The sequence below is a fragment of the Equus quagga genome, chromosome 14 (assembly GCF_021613505.1).
Source record: "Equus quagga isolate Etosha38 chromosome 14, UCLA_HA_Equagga_1.0, whole genome shotgun sequence".
NCBI lineage: Eukaryota > Metazoa > Chordata > Mammalia > Perissodactyla > Equidae > Equus > Equus quagga.
Window position 1 is genome coordinate 75,006,010 of NC_060280.1, and position 19,998 is coordinate 75,026,007.

Genomic DNA, 19,998 nt, shown 5'->3' on the forward strand with positions numbered 1-19,998 from the left:
GTGTTTAACTGTGTGCCCTCAACGTGCGTGCCTGTGTCCCTGCCCGGCTGGAGCCGTGGTAGACGTCATCCTCCCCCCATGAATCCTGGCTTGCTCCACACCTGGCTGTCGGCCCCCAGGACTTGGCCTACTTTCTTCCTGGCTCTGCGGGAGAGGGAAGGAAGCAGTCACAGGCATGACTGCCATTGTTCCTCGGCTCCTCTCAATCTGCCCAAAAGTTTCCTCATAGAGCAGAGGTGGTGAGTGTTCTATATTTGTCAACCTGCCTTCACGAAACAGAAAAACAACATTTCACAATGAGTTGGACATTTAAGCTCCACTTTGCATGTCCCTGTTGAACACAGATCCCCAAATGAGAAACAAATCAAGAAACAGTTACATACAAAGTAATACTTGAAACTGTTTCTCTTGTAACACTTCCACACCCAAACATTTTCATATATCTGTTTTATTTCTGAATAGGTTGATGTAGGTCTACTCATTCTTCCTCAGAAAAGACTAAATCTTTATTACACACGTTTATGGAATGTTAAAATGTCCTTTCTTTTAGAAGAAGACAGTGATAACAGTAGTTGTTTTTTAAATATCCTCACTTGGCAAAATAAATGCTAGCAACACCATATTTGTTCTATTATTATTATTATCTGAATCTAAGTGTTTAATTCAGTAACAGATTTGAACATCTACCCTACGTGTTTTTTTTCTTTTTTCTTTTTTAGGAAGATTAGCCCTGAGCTGACATCTGCTGCAATCCTCCTCTTTTTGCTGAAGAAGACTGGCCCTGAGCTAATGTCCGTGCCCATCTTCCTCTAAGGCATGGCAGCCAAGAGATTTTAAGGCAAAAAGCAAGCCATAAACTATCTGTGGTTAATCGATCGTGGCCCCAAACACAAGCAAGGGCTGCATGCAATGACTTCTGGGGATCTCTTCCAGCCTAAAGGTTCCTGGAATGCACTTTAGTGTTGGCCTACTGGCAGGCTTTTTAGACTACAACTGTGATGTCTCCTGCTATTGAGAACCCTGGGAACAGCTCAGCTCCGTGGTCCAGCCATATAAATCTGATAAAAATAGGAGCTGAAATACCATCCTGGAGTTGCTATTTTTAAAAGCGTCTGAGATGCTGGATTGGGTTTATTTCTTCCTCAAACGGCATCTTGCTGTTCCCTCCTCCCGGTGGGCAGGATGCTAACGTGGCACTTGTGAGGGACAGGAGCCAGAAGCCGGTGAGGCACATTTGTCAAGGGGCCCTGTGCCTCCTCCCCACAACCACTGCCTGCCAGGAGGAGCCGTGGGGCCGAGGCTTCCCAGCTGGAGAGGCACCTGCTCCTCCAAGCCTGCCCTTCGCTCCTGTCTTCTCAATCTGCTCCTGGGTGCCTCTGGTTGTCTCAGCAGAGAGGTGTCTTTCATTTCCTCCACAGCAGAGGCAGAGCCAGAGAGGTAAAGGAAGGTAGAGGGCACGAGAATGGGGGCAGCACGGCTCAGAAGGGGACCGGGACCCACACTGCTGCTCCTCAGCTTGTCTTCACCCAACCTTGGCACAGCTAGTCTACGGGAGGAACAGCTCCCAGGAGCCAAAGCCCTGCTTGCTCCCTCAAATTGCTTCTTGCCAAGCAACTCGCAGTGTCTTGCAGGCGGGCCAAAGGGGTGCGCTGGAGCTGGAAGGGGTTCAGATGGCCCTAGAACCCAGTACCTGGAATCGAAAAAGCACCAGAATTGCTTCCTTCCTGCACCACAGATGATATGGCTTCTGGGCAGTCAGCTAAGCATCTGGCTGTGCCATTAAGAAACTGGTGGGGAAAGATCATGAGTAAGCACATTGCGGCCTAAGGGGAGGAGTCAGAATTACACTTAGCTTCTGGGCAGCCCGTAACCAGGGGTGGGATAAGCTGGAGAGGGGGAAGGGAGGAGATCTGAATACAGCTTATAGGTCAGAGGATGGATTCCACCTTATCTAGCACGTGACACTTTCAGAGCAAATTCACAGCCATTGCCTAATTTAATACCAACAACACCCATTTGAACAAGCACAGTTATTTCCATTTTTTTTTTTCCTAGTAAGAAAACTAAAGCCATTTGGTGACAGAGGCAGAGTTGGAAGTCATGTGTCCAGGAGCGAAAGTTGGCCCTTCAGTTACGTTTTCCAGCAGAGTGGAGTTCACATGGTGCATAGCAAGAATCGCAAACTGCATTTAGATTTAGCTCATCAAAGAGTCAGCGAAGTTGAGGAGCTGGGCTGATGGTCAGTTCAGCTCTGCCAAACTCACCTTGTCGCCTGGGACAGGTGCTTACTCTCTTGGGGCCAGTTTTCCCATCTGTAAAACGCGGAGAGTAGTCCCTCTTCCTCTTGACTTGCCCAGGGCAGGGACCTTAGTCATTCCTCTTTCCACCTAGCTTAGCTCCAGGCCCAGAGATGAGATGCAATAAGTACCTACTGAATGAATGCTTGACTGACCAAGCCAAAGGCATCATTCAAACATAATTAATTTAGACACTGGTGAAATGCAGAAAGATGACCTCTGCCCATGCCAGGTACGATTTAGGATGGCACAGTCACCTGTGGAAGAACTCGGAGGCCGACTCTCTTCTCTGGTGCCGTCTCCACTTTGCTCATGCGCAGTAGAGCTTCTTAAGTTGTCTTGTATTCAACAGATCAGCCCTCCACTTTCAGCTGAAGGGAAGCTTGAGTTGGCCGTCTCTGAACCACCTTTCTACTTATTGTCACTTACTTACATCTTATACTTAGTCACTTCCTGTCCTGCCTTATTGCTGGATGGGAGTCCACTGTGAGCCTTCTCTGCAGCTGAATGGTAAGCTCCTGGAGACAGGGACTGGGCATTGCACTTTCCTGGGAGCCCCTGGAGCCCCAACACAAGGCTGTTTACCTACGAAAGAGTGCCTCAGGGGAAACTTCTAGACTGTTCTCCTTCAGCCTGAGTAGTCCCAGGTTTGACTGGGGATGTCTGGGCCCAAGAAACTAGGGTCAGGGGCCTGATGGGGTTTCCCCTGGAGACAAGATGCCTGACGCCTTCAGTAAGGAACAGAAACTGAGAAGCTTTCTCAAGGCCAAGATAGGATGTGCAGAAGAGGGGTGCAGAGGGAGCAGTGTGGGGGCGGCAGGTGCCGACTAGGGCGGACTCCAGGGGACCTGGCACCTGTGCGTTGGTGGGTGGGCTCCCGGAACTAGGCCCTCCCTCTTCTGTGCCTCACTTTCTCAAGTGAGAGAAGGACACGGTTCACCGCGTAGGAGAGCAGAAAACCCTTTGTCGGGTCTCATTGTTCCAGGGAGACCGTGGGGAGGCTGCGCTGGGCATATCCATCGTGGTGCCGCTCACAGGAACTTCCCCCACACCCTGCCGTCCAGCTTTTACCGCCACCCCATCCGGCCTCGGCCTCGGCCTCGGCCTCCTCCTCCTCCCCTCCGCGCCCCCCACACCCTCGCTCCCGGGCACCGCCACCTGCCCTCTCCCTCGGCCTCCGCGCCCCCACCATCCCCGGCTAGCGGGCCTGCTCCCGGCCGCGCGGCGCGCCGGATCGCCCACCCCACAGCGCAAAGCCCTTCCTCCTCCTCCTCCCCGCCCTTCCTCCTCCTGCCCGCCAGTCCCCGGAGTCGGCTCCCCGGCCGTGTGCGCAAGCGTGTCCGGCCCCGTCCCCGCCCCCGCGCGGACCCGCGCCCCCGCCTCCCGGCCCGCGGACTTGTCGGCTCCCAGGCCGGCCCCGCGCCTGGGACAGGGACTGGGCCGAGTGGAGCCGCCGCGCCGCCAGCCGTGCGCCTAGCGGATCGGAGCTGTGCGCCGAACTGTCCTGCCCCGCCCCGCTCCACCCGCGAGGGTGAGTACGCGGCGGCCGGTCCGTGGGGCCCGCGGGGGAGGGCGGGCAGCGCCTCGGGGGCGGCTGCCTGGCCCCCAGCCCGGCGCCGCGGCCAGGGAGGTGGTCGGGCCCAGCACGTGGGCGCAGCGCGGGTCCGGGTCCGGGTCGCGGGGCGGGGGGCGGCCACAGTCCAGGGATCCCTTTCCCTGGACCAGATTTTCGCGGGAAGCCGATTCTCTTCTTTCTCTTGGAGTGAGCAAACAGGACCGTCCTCTTCTCTGGAAAGTTTCTCGCCCCTACCCCTGCGTCGCCACCTTCAGCATCCTCTGAGCCATGTGGTTGTCTCCCACAACTACCCCTATCAAGTCCAGGAGGTCTGTGGGCTGGCTTTGCTGGAGGTGACAGGCTTTGCTGGGTCCATCTGTGTGCAAGAGTCGCAAGGGCGCCAATCTGAGCCCAGAGTTGGGGGTTGCTAGCTGCAGAGCAGGGTGGCCGTGCCCAGGACATCAGGTCCACGTTGTGGAGATCTTTGGGCCTAGGCCACTGTGCCTCAGAGCTGCCTGGGTGGGCATTGGGGAAGGATGGGCTTGAGGTGAGGGTGGGGTACAGCTGGGGACAGAACCCCTGGGGTTAGCTGTCTGCTCTGGGTGCCCCTCTGGGGCCACTGCTGGCAGGGTCCTCCTGGCCAGCCCAGAGCTGCCAACATGTCTGCCAGCACTGCCCCCTCCATTCCCAGTCTTGGGAGCAGGCTCCCTCTCGGCCGTCTGAGGCCTGATGTACTGCCACTGCTTCCTGTTTCACAGAGGGGGGCCTGAGGGCCCGGCTTAGGGGACTCTTGCTGGAGGCTGGGGTTGTGGACAGTGTTCAGGTGCTCAGCTGTGCCTGTTTGACCTCATGGCCACCCACAGGCTGGCACCCCCACTGGCTTCTGGGGGAGGCCTGTACCTCTCACGACCTGAGGGAGGCACAGTGTGGAAGCCAAGTTCAGGCAGACGTATTCTTTGTGGAACCTTGGGAACAGGCCTGGTATGGGCTAAGTTGTCACAAAAGCCACAGACCAATGTCGCTGTCTTCTGAGCTGTGCTCTGCCCCCCGCCTCCTCCAGGCTCTGATCCTGGCATGTGCCGGGGAGATTTTAAATGAGTTGATATGTGTTACATGCTCTGAAAGGTGCCTGCACAGGGGGAGAGGTATGTGTTTGCTGTTCATAGTGTTTCTCTACCCTCTTAGTCTATGAAGCTACCCCACAATTCTAGAGAGGGTCCCTGGGAGGCACCAGCTGTTTAGGGCCTAGAAGTTAACTTCCAGGGCTTTTTCTCTTCTCTGGAAGCTGGTCTGGGAATAACCCCTGCTGAGCTGAGGTGGCCCAGGTTCTTCTGACCTGTTCCCTGTTCTGCTCCTGTCTCAACCAAGATCAGCGCACTGAGTGGGAGATCTTAGGCTGTCCAAGGGGCCCTAGGTCCATCAAGTGGTTGAGGGAGAGCCAGGAGTTGGGGCCAGCCCCCCAGAGTCCAGGTTGACAGGGATTAGCTGGGGAGTGTAGATGGAAGGAAAGTTAGGAAAGTAGAGTGAGAGTCGCCTGCGTGGACTGTGGGCTGAGAGACATCTGCTGCTTGGAGTGGGTTGCTGCTCACAACAGGTCCCCCTTCCCTGTGAGTGGAGGCCCAGGCCAAAGAAGCCCGCAGTGCCTTCTGGGCTGCCTTCCCTTCCCTCCCTCATCCCCTTCCCTACCCAAAGCAGTGACTCACTACCCACTCCTCAGAAACAGAGTTCCTCGGCCCTTCCACGCTCCCAGCCCTTTTAGACTCTTAGGATCCAGTTTTCTGTGTGGAACCGAGAATCTCCTCCTTTCTGGAATTGTAACAAATCCTGGAAAGGACTCCCCTTCACCAGCACGAGCAAAGAGGCCAGACCCCCTTTCTCTGCTCCAGCTTAACCTGTGGTTATTCTGTAGTTAACCCACACTGGCCTGGCATCTGTCCTGCACTGGGTGCCAACCCAGGCCCCATCTGGGCACATTCTCTGAGAGGCTATCCCGGTGGAGTATTGTATTCTTCCTCTTAGAGTGGCTCAAAGGCTTGCACCCTCTGCAGTGAGGCAGAGGATCACTCTACCTAGGAATAGTATAAAATGGTTCCAGCCCACAGGGGATGGGGAGCTGCAGCCTCCTGGAAGGGACTCTGCAGATCAGTGTCCCAGAGTCTGAGGGCCAGGCCTGCAGATTGTGACCAAGGCAATCACCAGCATCCAGCTGAGCGCCCTGCAAGATGGACCCTGGTGCGGTGGAGAGGCAGGTCAGGTGGTGAGGGGTGGGGCACTGGAAAGATTACAGGACCGCTCCCTCCCTCCCAGCCTCCCAGCTCCTCGGCTGACCTGTGGATACGCATTCATTCTCTCACCCTCAGGGGCCTCCTTCCTTCTCAAGACTCAGGGCCTCAACCTGAAGCTTTTGGTTGCCGTGAGGAAATGACTGGGGCAGGTGGGTTTGGGTGGCTGTAGTCATTAGTTGCCTTCTCTCCTTTGTCACCCACTTCCCAGAGGTGCCCAGCACTTCTGCGTGAGTGTTCTGAGTGCCCCCAATGGGCTGCTGGCCGCCCTTGGCTTCAGAATCACCCCTGACCCCTACACATTCTGTGTGTGTGTGTGTGAGTATGAGTGACACTCTTGATTCTACAGATGGAGGAAGTGGACAAATGAAGCTACAAGTGGGAGAGCAGCAGTATGTGCTGCCTGGGCCCCAGCCAGGTGCCACGAGGTTCAGGTTGGTGCTCTCTAGCTCAGTGGGGACTGAGCTCTGCTCAGGGGCCACCCTGGGTCTGTTGCTTTTCAGAGTGGGGAAGGGCCATCAGTGTCCAGAGCTGCAGGTTTTCTTTTAGTCTCAGCCCCTTGCCTGGGACCTGGAGACCTCCAGCCAGGTCACTGCCCTATGCTGCCCACCCCACCCCCACAAAGCTGTGCTGCAGAAAAATGATGAGATTGCTCTAGAATCTGAAGCCCTGGCTTCTGCCCCAGCCCAGCAGGGAGGAGGGCGCTGCTGCTAGGGCTGAGGTGAGGGGTGGGCCTGGGAGGCCCTCAGTGTCCACCTGGGCCTTGAGTGTGACGAAGACCTGGCTGCAGAGGCCCAGAAGCAGTTGTAGTTGTAGGATCGTCCCTTCCTCCTGCCTGCAGCTTTACTCCAAAGCCGGTGGGTCAGGGGCTCCAGGATCTTGCTTTCCTGTAGAGGACAGTGTGGCTAGAAGAGGACAGGGACCTGTTTGCGGAGTGCTGGGCCAGCACACTCTTCTTTCTGCCTTGGATCCAAACCCTCCTCCAGGGGCTGCAATGCTGGTGCCTTGTGCAGTCTGCCCTCTGTCCGCTGCCCATTGCAGCCTCTGTGAACAACTGTCCTTATGATCAAAAGGGACTTGGCAAATAACAAGGGTAGTTACCATTTATCAATCAAAGGCTTATCAAAAGCCTGGCCCAATAAACTTAAAAAGAGAAAAAGATGTGCTGTAAGCTTCTTGACATCACTTCACGTCAGCCTGCACAGCCCTTTCATTAAGCCCACTTAAAAATGAAGGCGTGGAGGCTTGGAAAGGTTAAACCACTTGGCCAAGGTCACACAGCTCGTAAGCAGCTGAGCTAGGCCTGTTTCCAAAACCTGCACTTTTCAGCCTAGTTATCCAGTATTCCCAAGCTCATCTTACCTGTTGTGATGGATGAAAAGGCTTGGGGTGTGAGGGGTTTGCTCAAGGCTGCAGTGTGCCGGTGACGAAGGGGGCACACAGACGCCCTGATTCCCAGCCCAGAGCTCCAGGGGGCACGCAGATGCCCTGATTCCCAGCCCAGAGCTCCAGGGGGCACGCAGATGCCCTGTTTCCCAGCCCAGAGCTCCATGTCCTGCCCTCAACCCCACTTCTCGCCCTGCCCATCTTGGCACTCCGTCCCCTGCCCCCTGAGTCCAGGCTCTGGGGTTGTCAACCCTCCTGCAGTGGGCAGGCCAAGGCTCCCCGCTTCTCCCCTCCCCACTCCCACTCCCACTCTGCCGGGGCCCCTCCCAGCCCCCACCTCTCTTGCTTTCCCGCTGGTAATTGCTTCCATCTGGCCCTCCTGCCGGCTCCTATTCCTTTGGAAATGCGGCTCCCCCGGCTGCCTGCCGCCCACATGGCTGCACGGCCTCACTCTGGACACGTGGGGAAGGGGAGGGGCCCTCTGGGATCTGAGCATGGGAACCGGGTCAAGGTGCCTGCTCCTGGTGTCCGGCATCCCCAGATTCCTGCCAGGTGGGAGCACCTTTGCTCCCATGCCCCGTCCTTGCCAGGTTCAAGGGCCAGAGGCTCCTCAAAGCCTGCCTCTCATCCGAGGCAGTGGGGAGCTTTCCTCCCGCCCCCCCCCCCCACCGGCACAGCACCCACGGCCTGATCCGCCCCTCAGAGGTTGCTCAGGTCAGGAGGGAGGCCTGTTGGAAGGGACAGCAGGGCATGCCCTGGGAACCCACCGCCAAGGGTCATGGGAGGGAAGTGAAGCAGGGCACTCACGGTGGCCGAGGCCGAGGGACCCACCCAGAGCTCTGCACAGGTGAGAATGGAGCCCTTTGGTCCCAAGCGATAGACTCCAAACCAGCAGAATTAGAGACAAAGCTTCAGGTTTTGTCCTGATACAAAATAAAGCTCGCACATGCCAACAGCGTGTTCAATGCTCTGTTGACCCCCTTGTCTCCCACTTTGCCTGGGCTGGGTGGGGAGGGACCAGCATGGTCCTCAGTGTGGCCATCTGGAGATTTTAGTAGCGTGCCTCTGCCTGTGGAGGGGCCAAGTTCCCTGTCATGGAAGATGTTCAGGCATAGACTGGCGACCTTGACAGGGGTGGTCCAGAGGAGATGCAGGCGGCCGGGTCCCCTTTGTGGTATGGAATAGGTGGGGAACTTCTAAGGCATGTTCCTCTCTGAGACTGTAGGGTTTTAGTGTAAGCTCCAGGAAGCTGTCTCGCTTGCCCCTGTCTTCCTCATGCCTGGACTGATGTCTAGCAAATAATAAGTGCTCAGTAAATATTGAGTGAATGGCAGATTAGCTCGGCTCTTCTGACTTTGTCTTCACTCTATCCCTCCTTTGCTTCCTCTTTTTCTTGGGACAAAGGGAGGAGAGCTTCCTTTTTGACAGGTGAGCTGTTTGTCAGAGGAGGGCCTGCCCCAGCAGCCTGCTGCCCCCACCCCCCAACCCCGGGGTCTCTTCAGACACCGGAGAGGCAGGCAGGAGCCCCAGGCGGGGAGGGGCATGCCTCTGAGGAGGGCATCCCCTCCATTGTCAGCTGGTCGCGGCCCTGCTTCTGCCAGCCAGGCCTCCTCAGCCCAGCACTTGGGTCCTTGCACAGACTGGCTCTAACCTCACCCCCTGGCCCTAACTTCTTATTCGGGGCCAAGAAAGGCACCCCTGGGGGTGGAACCCTCTCTCAGGTGTTATCTCAGCAGTGAGGGCTCAAGAGGAGGGCCTCGCCCCTATTCTTGCTTCAACCCAAACACCTCCACTTTTATTCCTTCTCCATATTGGGTTTCCACATAAAATTTCATTTGAAACCCATGGGACAGAGGGTTTCTTGGCTTTAAAAATTTTTATTTGAAAACCTCCATTTGGCTCCAGTAGAGACGGTTAGTTTCCCAGTAGCATGCCACATGTGTTCTCACCTCCTCGCCTTTGTGCCCACTGTCCCCCCCATGTGGCTTGGGCACCGTGGGTAGTCAATCACCTTCCTAAATTGCAAGTGTCCTTCAGCATCCAACTCGAGCCTCTGTTGCCTGAAGCCTCCCTGAGCAAACGGCACAGTTGCTTCCTCCTGCACTCCACTCCTCTCAGGTCCCACTCAGGACCTGTGCCGGCGGAGCCCAGAGTGGACCGCAGAGGCGTGCAAGCTGGACCAAAGACAGGTGGGGGGCAGTGCTCCGGGCGGGGGTGGGGCATGATTTGTCTCCTGTTGACAGATTGTATCTTTTTCTCGGCTGCACAGCCTTTCTATAACACGGGGTCCTCGTTTCCTCCTCTGAGAAGCTTAACACTTTTGAACGAGAGCATTTCCTGTAACTTCCCAGTGCCTGGACCCAGTACTTTCTCAGTGCTGGCTGGTGTGTTTTCTGTGATTGGGGGAGCAGACGGGGGCGGGGGTTGGCCAGAGACTGCAGAGTGTCTACCTTCTGGTCCATGCAAGAGGGGCAGGTGGGGCAGGAGCCACTCCTGTTGCCATCCTTTCTCTGCTTCCAGCAATGTGACTTCAGGCAGGTCTCAGATTCTGTTCTCCAGCAGCACGTCTGTTAATCAGGCCAATAGTATCTGCCCACCTCACAGGACTGTGATGACAAGTGAGATCAACATTTGCAAGCTGAAGAGGCCTCAGAGGTTGGCTGATAGCAGACTGTTGGGCAGGCGGGTCCAGCGACTGTCTTACATACCTTGTATCACCAGCACCTGGCACCATGCGGGCACACAGCAGCTGCTTGGGAACGATTTCTTTTTGCAAATGAGGGAGCTGAGGCTCAGAAACTAACTTGCTGTTCAAGATCACAGAACCTCTCTCCCCACCGGGCAGGGGACAGCCTGAGGAGAGACCCACCATCCCACCCCCTACCCCATTGCATTCCTTTCTCTGAGGTCCTGGTGTCATTCAGCCTGTCTGTTCACTCTCCAGGCCCCAAAGATCTGGGATTGTTGAGGCTGAAACCCCTGGGACATGGCTGACACAGGACTGGGTGGGCTCCGATGAGTGCTCTGCTGGTGCCCACCACTGCCCTGCTTCCCCTGGACTGGCTCTGTCCACGGGAGGGGGGGGGGGGTGTGCTCACGAAGCTGGGGAGCTGTCCCCACAGTGGGGTGGGCCCTTCTCTCCACACGCACTGCCCCCTTCTCCTCCGGTCCCCTCTGTGGTCCTTGTCCTCCTTTTTTTCTTTTTTCCCATCCTTTTCTCCCTTCCTTGCCTTTTCCTCCTTCGGATTTCTCTCACCTCCTTTTTCAGTTGTTCCTCTTCTCGCATGTCTGCCTCATCTTCTTTCTCTTCTTTCCCTTCTTGTCCCTCTGCCCCGACCCCACCCAGGCCTTAGCATCTATGTTGTCCTGACAGTGACAGCTGGATGTCAGGGTGGGTGGGACGGGCGCCCTGCAGGTCTGTGCGGGTTTGGGAGCTCCTCCTATTGTTGGCAGCTTTGGCATTTTTGAGCAAAATGACTCTCCCAGTGGTTGGGTTTGACGAAGGCACAGTGCCTGCCTGCCTGAGGTACGGACTGCTTTGACCCTTTTTTTTTTCTTTTGAGGAAGATTCGCTCTGAGCTAACATCCACTGCCAATCCTCCTCTTTTTTGCTGAGGAAGACTGGTCCTGAGCTAACATCTGTGCCCATTTTCCTTTACTTTATATGTGAGATGCCATGGCTTTGCCAGGCGGTGCTGTGTCTGCACCTGGGATCCGAATCAGCGAATCCTGGGCCGCAGAAGCGGAACGTGTGAACTTAACCGCTGCACCACTCGGCCGGCCCCTCTGCTTTGACCTTAAGCTCAGCTCCCTGAGCCCTCATCCCTTCCTTGGACATCTTCCTGGGCAGGAAGGCGGGATCTTGTCTCCAAAGAAGAGCTGGTTGGTGGAGCCTCTGTGGCCTCTGACCTCTGCCCTCCTCCCTCTTCTCTCTAGACCTCGAGCTCTTTGCCCCAGGGTTACCCGCTGGGATGGAGGAGGCTGGCCAGAGCAGGGAAGAGATTTCTGCTCAGACACCTTCCAGGTGAGCAGACACAGCATGCTTCCCTTGGGCTGACTCATGTGTGTGTGTGCGTGCGTGTGCATGCACGCCGTAAGTTTGCGGATGAGTGTGTACACGGGTTGTGTGTGAGAAAGAACAGGCGCATGCATCCATGTGTGGACAAGCACGTGGGGTGCACTTGTGTGGGTCTGCACCCCCCTTCCCCAGGCCTGTCACTGTGCGGCCAGCTCGTAGCCCAGAGCTCTCCTCTATGGTTTTTGTGACCCTGGCTTTGCACTGTGGCTTTGTTCTGTCTTGGGGATCAGCTGGTCCCCTGCTGTGGTCCCACGCAGTGGTGACTGATCCCTGGCCACCCATTCAGCTGCCTGGGGGCCCTGGGGCCAGTGTTTGCCCCCCACCTCCCCAAATGGAGCCATGTGGGGGCTTCCTGCTCGGAGTCTCAACCCTGCCAAGGCGGAGGGAATGGGGAACAGCTGCGTTGGCCGATTCCGGCTCTGATTCCGGCTCCGTATGGATTTGGTTTGACAACAAAGCTCCCTCTGTGTGTTCTCAGGCCCCTTACATAAGCCAGGGGGTGGAGGAAGGGGGTGGGGAGGCAGGCAGGAGGAGGTGGAGATGGGGACAAGGAGATACAAGATGGGATGGCTGGAAAGAGGACAGAGACCAGGAGGAGAGGAGAGCGAGAGAGGGAGACCACTGAGAAGACCAGAGAGCAAGAAGAGGGAGGAGAAAAAAATGTGTGTCTTGACCCTCCAAGTCTGCTTCCTGCCTGGGATTGGGAAGGAGATGATCTCCAGGCCTTCTGACCTTTACCCTGTTGGGTCCTTGTCTTCCTCTCCTTGAGCCCCACATGCCAGCCCTGGACCTGCTGGGGAGGGGGCTGCAGGACCTGTCTTGGAGTGAGGCTGTCCTTAACCCCAGCCTGTAACTGGACACATTCCATAAAGATGGGAATCGTTCTCCTTTCTTGTACTTGGACTTTTCTGCACTCCTCCCAGGCCACAGGCCTGGCTCCAGAAGCCTCTCTGGCCACCCTGTTTGTAGTGGTGCTGAGCAGTGGCCTAAGGCAGCCTTTCCCTGGACCCTGTCAGGCTGCCCCCAAGACCCCCCAGCTCATTCACCCAAGCTCTGGGCCAGGACCTCCCCCAGTGCCAGACCCTCAGCCCACCCCCTTCAGAGGCCCTGTGGCCCTGGTCCCTGCACTCCCCCTCGCTCAGTAATCAGACATTCTCTTCTCACCATCACTGTCCCTGCAGCTGTCCAAATAGAGTGAGAAGAAAATGTTCTCTTTCTGGAACAGCTGGACTGACAGGCCGGGAAGGCCAGGTGAGCTGGCCAGGCTTGGGTGTGTTCTTGGGGGCGGGAGGTACCCTGTCCCAGGGCCCTGATCTTGTCAGCTCCTAGGCCAGGAGGGTCAGTGGGCCTCCGACCTCTCCCACCTTCAGATGGGCCAGGGCCTCTGTGAAGGCTTGGTCTACTGGGATTCCTCAGGGTCTGCATCTTCTCTGTGCCTCAGTTTCTCTGAGACATTTTCTGGCACCAGGCATCCATGGTAGAGCCCCTGGTAGTGGCAGTGCTCGCACCCAGGCTGCAGGGGATTAACAGGGCTGTGGTCTTCCAACTTGAGAACGAGGATGGCTCTTAAAAGGGCAGGGAGGAGGAGCTGCTCCAGGTTTTCCTGGGCATGAGTGACAGAGAACCCAGGGTTCTGGCACTTGGCTTGACCCCTGCCATTGCCCTCAGTTAGGTTTAGGATGTCTGCCCTGGGGATATCCTCTAGGACCCTGGCCAGCAGCTCTGTGGAATGGTGGTGTGGGCAAGGCCCAGACCTGCTGAACCAGCCATAAACCCCGGAAACCTTGGTCCCCAGGCCCAGGTCCTCAGGCCTTGAGTGGCCTGGGTCTTGCTTCCCTCCACCTCCCCAGGTCTGGGTGCCGGTCTGATCCTGAAATTGCTAATGCCCCGGGGCTTGAGCCCAGAAGGTCTGAGCCAGTGGGTGTGGCAGCTGTGGGAGGGCCTAGAAGTTGCCAGGATTTGTGTGCTGGTGGGACTGGAGGACAGTCCCTCTCACCCAGATCAAGATTAGGTGCAGGTGCAGAGAGGCCGGGACGGGCCAGGAGGATGGTGAGTGAGCACTGTGAGGGCGTAGGGCGGGAGTGCCCCAACTCGGGTTGCGGCCACACGCTGCCCCAGGACACTCCCCTGCCCCTCTGGGGACACCCCAGTGAGGCCGTGTATCTTCCTCCCATTTGCTTTCCCGCAGGACCTCTCCCCCGCAACCTACCTCCCCAAATACCTCTGAGCAGGGCAGGAGCGGGGCTCTCTTCCTGGGAGCTGGGAGCCCAGGGCTCCCCTTTACCTAACTTTTGGAGGTGAAGAAATCCCCAGAGGGCTGGCTTAGCCACTCCCCGCTCCTCTTGACGCTCCAGGCTCCCTGGCCGATAGCTCCAGGCTCCCTGGCCGATAGCTCCAGGGACCTGCAACCTGACAAACAAACTCTGAAGGAAGCTGGTAGACCAGAGGGCAGGCAGAGCAGCAGCAGCAGCTGAGCAGTGCCCTGCGCCCAGAGGGATGGGGGATGAGAGCGCCCCGGCAGAGGGGGCCCAGCAGGCCCCAGAAGCTGTATGTTGGCCTGTGGGGCGGGGGTAGGGGGGGCAGGGAAGGAGGAGGAGCGAGGGGTGTGTGCGTTGTGTGGGTGTGTGTGTAGGGGTCACCACGTTCCTGTGTGCTTCCAGCTTTGCTGTGGGATGTATTCGTGCCTGTGTTTGAGCAAGGATCCGTGTGTTGTGTACAGAGATGCGTTTGTAGGGTTTTGACACAGGAGGGTCTGAGTGGGCCAGAGCAGGATTGGCCTGAGACGGGGCTCAGAGTGCTTTCCTGGTGCTTCCTGGCTCTGGGGTGTGGATGGGGCTGTGGGGGCTCAGACACGTTTCCTCCACATTTTGCCTGTGGGGCCTGGGTGAGCCTTGGGGCAGAGGTGGCCCTGGGTCATCTCTGGTGACCTGAGCATCAGCCAGCTGTCCAGCCAGCATTCCCACCTGCTCTGCCCTGCAGAGGGACCGTTGCTCAGCTTGGAGGGTCTCACCTTCCCCAGCAGTACCTAGGTTGCTAGCCACTCTTCCCCTTCTCTCATCTTAACCTTTACTTGGAGGAGAGTTGTAAATCACTGGAAAATCTTACTGATGGGAAACACCCTCAGAAGGGCCTCTCTCACCGGCTTCTCTGTTCCCAGGGGACAGGCTGATGTAGGAAATAGAGGTCTTGATTTTCTTTCTCTTCTAGAGACCCAACCCTGGATGCCACACTGCCCTCCCCACCACCAGCAGGCACAGCACTCCTCTTTTTCCCTAATCCTACCCTTAGCTCCTCTAACCCTATTGGGCCCCTAAGAGGAATTCGAGAATCAACCCTCCCCTGCTGACACAACCTCTGGAACCTCCTTGTTCCAGAACCAGCGTTGCAGGTCAGTTTGCATCGCAGTGCTGACCAGAGGTTCTGGTGAGGGAAGGAGGGAGGTTGAAGTCCTGCAGAAGTGAGGGTCCCTATTGGAACTAGGGGCCAGCGGGGAGGGGTTTCTGTGCCTGAGTCCCTGCTGCTCCCAGATGCTCCAAAGCATAGCCATGCTGATAAGCTGCCATTCATGGGCCAGAGCTGGAATTTTGTCCTCCTCTGTAGGCATTCCAGGACTGAACCGTGCCCTGCACTGTCCCTGCTCGGGGACTTTGGGAGTACCTGCTCTGGAGAGGGGACATTAACTAGCAGAGGGAACATCACTCTGGAAATAAGGCACCGCTCAAGTGAAGCGGGTACTTCCTCTGGGCTGCTGTGGAGAGGGCACATCTCTGCCCCGGCTGCGGGTCTGCGGCCCAGCCCCACTGGGATGGCTGTCAGCTGGAACTGATGAAGCGCCGGGGCACCTTCTCGGGGAGATGCTGCACCCGGAAAGAGAGAGAGCAGCTTCTTCAGTGAGGCCGCCTCCCTCGCCCCCACCCTGTCCTCCTCCCCACCCCAGCGGTGCACCCTGAGTCCGGCCAGGATATGGGATCCACATTTAGTGCAGGGGGGTGGCAGTGCCCCTCCCTCTCTCCCTGGGCAGCTGTGTGTGACGCGTGTAGAGTGTACAGCGGACCCAGCGGCCAGGAGAAGAGGTGAGTGTGGTTGTGATTGTGGTAGCTGGTAGGAGCTGGGGTTGCGGACCCCTCTCTTTGCTGGGATGGGGCAGACCCTGAGCGGAGAGGGGCTGCCACGTGCTGGGGGACACCTAGACCAGGAGTCACCTTCAGCTCCCGGTGGCCGAGTGCTTGCCCTGGGCCCGGCACGGACTAAGGCTGTGGGCTTTCAGTCCTGGGATGTGTTTCGAGGCTCTCATGCCTCCCAGAACATGCTCTTGCCTCCTGCATCTCACAGATGAGGAATCTGAGGCTCTGAGAGATGTAGGACCTTGTCAGGGTTACTGGGCCCATGACCAGAGAGTCCAGATGGACCCCAGACAGCCTGCCCCAAGTCAGTGGGTGCTATGAGTGTAGGGGTTCTGAGCGGTTCAGGCTGCTTGAATTTTTTATTCCTGGCTCTGCCACTTTCCAGCTGTCTGACCTTGGGGCTCTTAATTTAATCTCTCTGTGCCTCAGTTTCCTCATCTGTAAATCAGAATAAAAGAGGACTACCACATAGTGTTTTACAAATTCAATGAGATTATGCACAAAACCGCAGAACAGCCCCAGGGATCTCTTAGAGATGAATCCTGAGTATCACTCCTCTGTTAATACCCTCCAAAGACTTCTCATGGGAGCTTGAATAAAGGCCAAGCTCCCGGGGTGGCCTGTGATGTCCTGCACCACCTGGCCCACTTGGCCTCCCTGGCACCACCGTCGGCCCTTCCTTGCTGTCTCCAGTTACTTTGGGCTTGTTTTTGTTCCTTACATCTAACAAGCCTCAGGGTCTTTGTTCTTTTCTCAATCTGGAACCTTCTGCCCATCTGCCCTGCCTTTCCCCATCTTTGGCCACTTTTCATTTAGGTCTGAGGTCAGGAGTCAGCTCCTGGGAGACCTGCTGACTCACCAGCCCCAAGGAGCTGCCCCATGTGTCCTGGCTCTTCAGCCCTGTTTGGTTGGCCTCACAGTATGTGTCATCACCGCAGTATCTTATTCATTTATTTGTCTATCACATATTGCTCCCCACCTACTCCACACCCCGGGAGCACAGCGCTGTTACCTTGTTTACTGCTGCAGTGAGGTGCTTGAGGCGGTACCCTGAACGCGGGGGGCCTGCAGTCCATCAGTTCCTGTCTCTGCTGTCCTGCCCAGCCTCACCGTGTCCCCAGAGGCCTTGGGACAGGGCTCTTCTTCCTGACAAGCCCTTCTCAGGAGGAAGCAGGGGAGGAGGGAGGTTGGCTCTCCTGGGCCCACACAGGGTTAGTCCTCGGGGTGGCCTCGCTTAGAGTGTTGCCCAGCTGCCCTAGATTTAGGAAGTGGGTTCCCATGGGCCAAAGAGGGTGGGAGTCAGTTCCACAGAAACCACACCTGCCAGTAAAGAGGTATTCTTGTGAGGTCAGAGGAAATGATACACAGAAAAAGAAATTCAGATGGGCTGACTGTGCCAGCTTCCCCAGGGCTGCTTCTGGCAACCCCCCATCTGTGCACACCCAGATCTTTGCACTGGGCTCTTTTAAACTTGGTGAGGAGAGGAGGATTAAACTGCTCTTTGCTAAATGATGTTGCTGCTAGCCCATACAGAGCTTCTGTGCAATTGGACACAGCCCTGCGCCAGGGTGAATGGTTTGAAGCAGAAGGAGAGTGGAATTTCAGCCCCCGTTCACCCTTAGGCCTGGCTGTGCACGCCCAGTGTGCATAACTGTTCCCTGTGGCCCTGCCCCTGCCAGTCCCTATCCATGGAGTGGGACATAACGAGGGACCAGAGGGCCTGTGTCCACTGGACCTTTGAGAGGGGTAGGTGGTGCGTCTACTTCTCCATGATAATGATCCTGAGAGCTGCTCCTCCTTGGCGTATTCACCACCCCAGGACTAGGCAGTGCCTGGTTTTTATCCCCGTTTGACCCGGCAGAAAACCTGAGACCTGGAGAGGGACTTGTCCAACACTCACACTGCTAGTGAGCGGTGCGTCGGGAATTCAGGTCCAGGTGTGAGACTCCAGAGTTTATATTCCTTGTTTTTAGTCTTTTTTTCTTTTAGCAAGATTTTAGCTGAAAGTACATCACAGTCACCAGTTTAAAAAAGTTCAACATACAAAAGGGTATTTGATAAAAAAGAAAGTCTTTCTCCCATTCTAGACCCCCTCCCCAGGGCTGTCCTCTTGAGAGGTAGCCACCTTAGTTTCTTCTGTATCCTTCCAAGTACTCTGTTCCTATGCAGCTGTGGCCATAAGTGTCTTGTAAAAGCACATTTGGAGGTGTACATAACACTGTGATCCATTTTCTTAAATTTTTTTAAATTTTTAAAATTGAGTAATATCCTTGGGAGATCCTTTGGTAGCAAAATGCATAGATTTGCATCCTTTTCCACAGCTGTATAATGTTCCATTGTCTGTGTAGCGATGCATCTGGACAGGTCTCTGGATAGATTTTCAAGTTGTTTCCATCTTTTGCTGTCATAAACACTTCTGGCTGTAAAGATCTTGATAGAAAAGTTGATGCACCTGTAGGAGACTTTTCTGTGGAATAAACTTTTAGCAATGGAATTTCCAGGCTAAAGGGGACTTTGGTAGATATTGCCAAATCACTTCTAAAAAGGTCGCCCTGGTTTTCACTTCCACCACTGATCTGTGAGACGGCCCATTACCCCGCCTCCATGAGCACTGTGGGCTCTCCGGCCTCTGGAGCTTTGCTGTCAAGATCGGTGAAGAATTAGTCTTCCCTCTGTGCCATTATATTTTTTATTGTAAACTGCATATTGATGTCCATAGCCCATTTCTCTATTTCATTTGTTGACTTTTTTCTTATTGTTTGTATGATCACATTATAGGCGAAGGGAGTTCACTGGTCTGTTAAACGTGTATTGCAAATATTTTCCCAGTTTGTCATTTGTCTTTTAACTGTTCATTTTTCTCTCCCCCGCCCGGCCCCGCGTTTCTTAAATCTTTAATTTGTTGAATTTATCCATCTTTTCTTTTATAGGCTCTAAATTTTTGTCTTAAAATCTGTACTCCTTCTTTTATTTTCAATATAAAAATATTTCAAAATATTAAATATAATACAATCCCATGTGACAATCAACCAGATTTACAGATGTTAACTTTTTCCCATATTATGTCAGATATTCTTAATGAAATATTAGAAGAATAGAATTAAGCCCTGCCCCCACAATCCCTCCCAGTCTCTTTCATCTCTTCCTAGAATGTAATACTCACCAAAAGTTGGGTGATTCTTCCATTTTTTTTTTATTCTTTTAGCTCACACACACTATATATATAGTGTTGTTTTGTGTATTTTTAAAGTTAATGGAATCATACTGTATGTATCTTTTTACAACACTTTGTAAAAACTTACCATGTTTTCCAGTTTATCCAAATTGATCCGTATAGATTAATTTCTTCAGTTTAAATGGCTGGTTAGTATTCACTTGTATGAATGTACCACGGTTCATTCACAGTATTTTCCCTCCACTCCTAGACATTTAAGATATTTCCATCCTTCTGCTATTGCCACAGTGCTACAGTAAACATACTTAATAGATGTACACATACAAGGGTGAGTTACTTTGGGCTGTGCCTGGACTTCGATTTATTGGGATGTAAATTGCACCAGTTCAGCTTTAGTAGGTAACTGTGAATTGCTCTCCGAAGCCTTTATATTAGTGAACTCCTACCAGCAACGTGCAAGAAATCGTTTTCGGTTTTGATCTGCACTGCGCTCCTTGCTTAGTGGTGAGGTTGAACATCATTTCATGTTCATTAGATGCTTAGGTGTAATCTGTGATTTGCCTTTTTTTGTCTTTTGCTTTATTCTCTTTGCTTCCTTGGTCTTTTTCTTAGTGATTTGAAGGAATACTGATATATCGAAGTACTTGTTGATTATATGCCTTATCGGTGACTGGTCCAAGGCCAAAACTCTTAGCACTAGCACCGCTGTCTCTGGCCGTGGCTGAGCTGCTTTGCCAGGTTCTGTTCTGCAGAGGGGGCACTGTTTAAGAGAGGGATCTGATCGGGGGGCTGGGCACCTTCTCTGGGAGATGCTGCACCCAGAAAGAGAGAGAGCAGCTTCTCCACAGGGGTCTCCTCCCTCTCCCCCACCCTGTGCTCCTCCCCACCCCACTGGTGCACCCTGAGTCTGGCCAGGATGTGGGATCCAAGTTTAGTGCAGGGGGGTGGTACTGCCCCTCCCTCTCTCCCTGGGCAGCTGCGTGTGACCCGTGTAGAGTGTGCAGCGGACCCAGCGGCCAGGAGAAGAGGTGAGTGTGGTTGTGATTGTGGTAGCTGGTAGGAGCTGTGGTTGCGGACCCCTCTCTTTGCTGGGATGGGGCA

General features: G+C 55.1%; 1 protein-coding gene across 9 annotated transcripts in view; it reads left to right on the forward strand.

Annotated features, from left to right (window-relative positions):
- Window positions 1-2,755: 2,755 nt before the first annotated feature.
- Window positions 2,756-19,998, forward strand: part of ST3GAL4 (ST3 beta-galactoside alpha-2,3-sialyltransferase 4) — a 35,093-nt gene continuing 17,850 nt past the window's right edge. For 2 of the 9 annotated variants that reach the window (XM_046684531.1, XM_046684533.1), the window contains exons 1-4: window positions 2,756-2,807; window positions 3,283-3,828; window positions 11,457-11,544; window positions 12,780-12,849. In XM_046684531.1, coding sequence (XP_046540487.1) covers window positions 2,771-2,807; window positions 3,283-3,828; window positions 11,457-11,544; window positions 12,780-12,849 — 741 coding nt within the window. In that variant the 5' untranslated portion in view covers window positions 2,756-2,770. Of the gene's footprint in view, window positions 2,808-3,282; window positions 3,829-6,485; window positions 6,569-11,456; window positions 11,545-12,779; window positions 12,850-14,023; window positions 14,146-19,998 lie in introns of those variants that run through there. The other 7 variants (XM_046684534.1, XM_046684535.1, XM_046684536.1 and 4 more) reach the window with 6 other exon arrangements.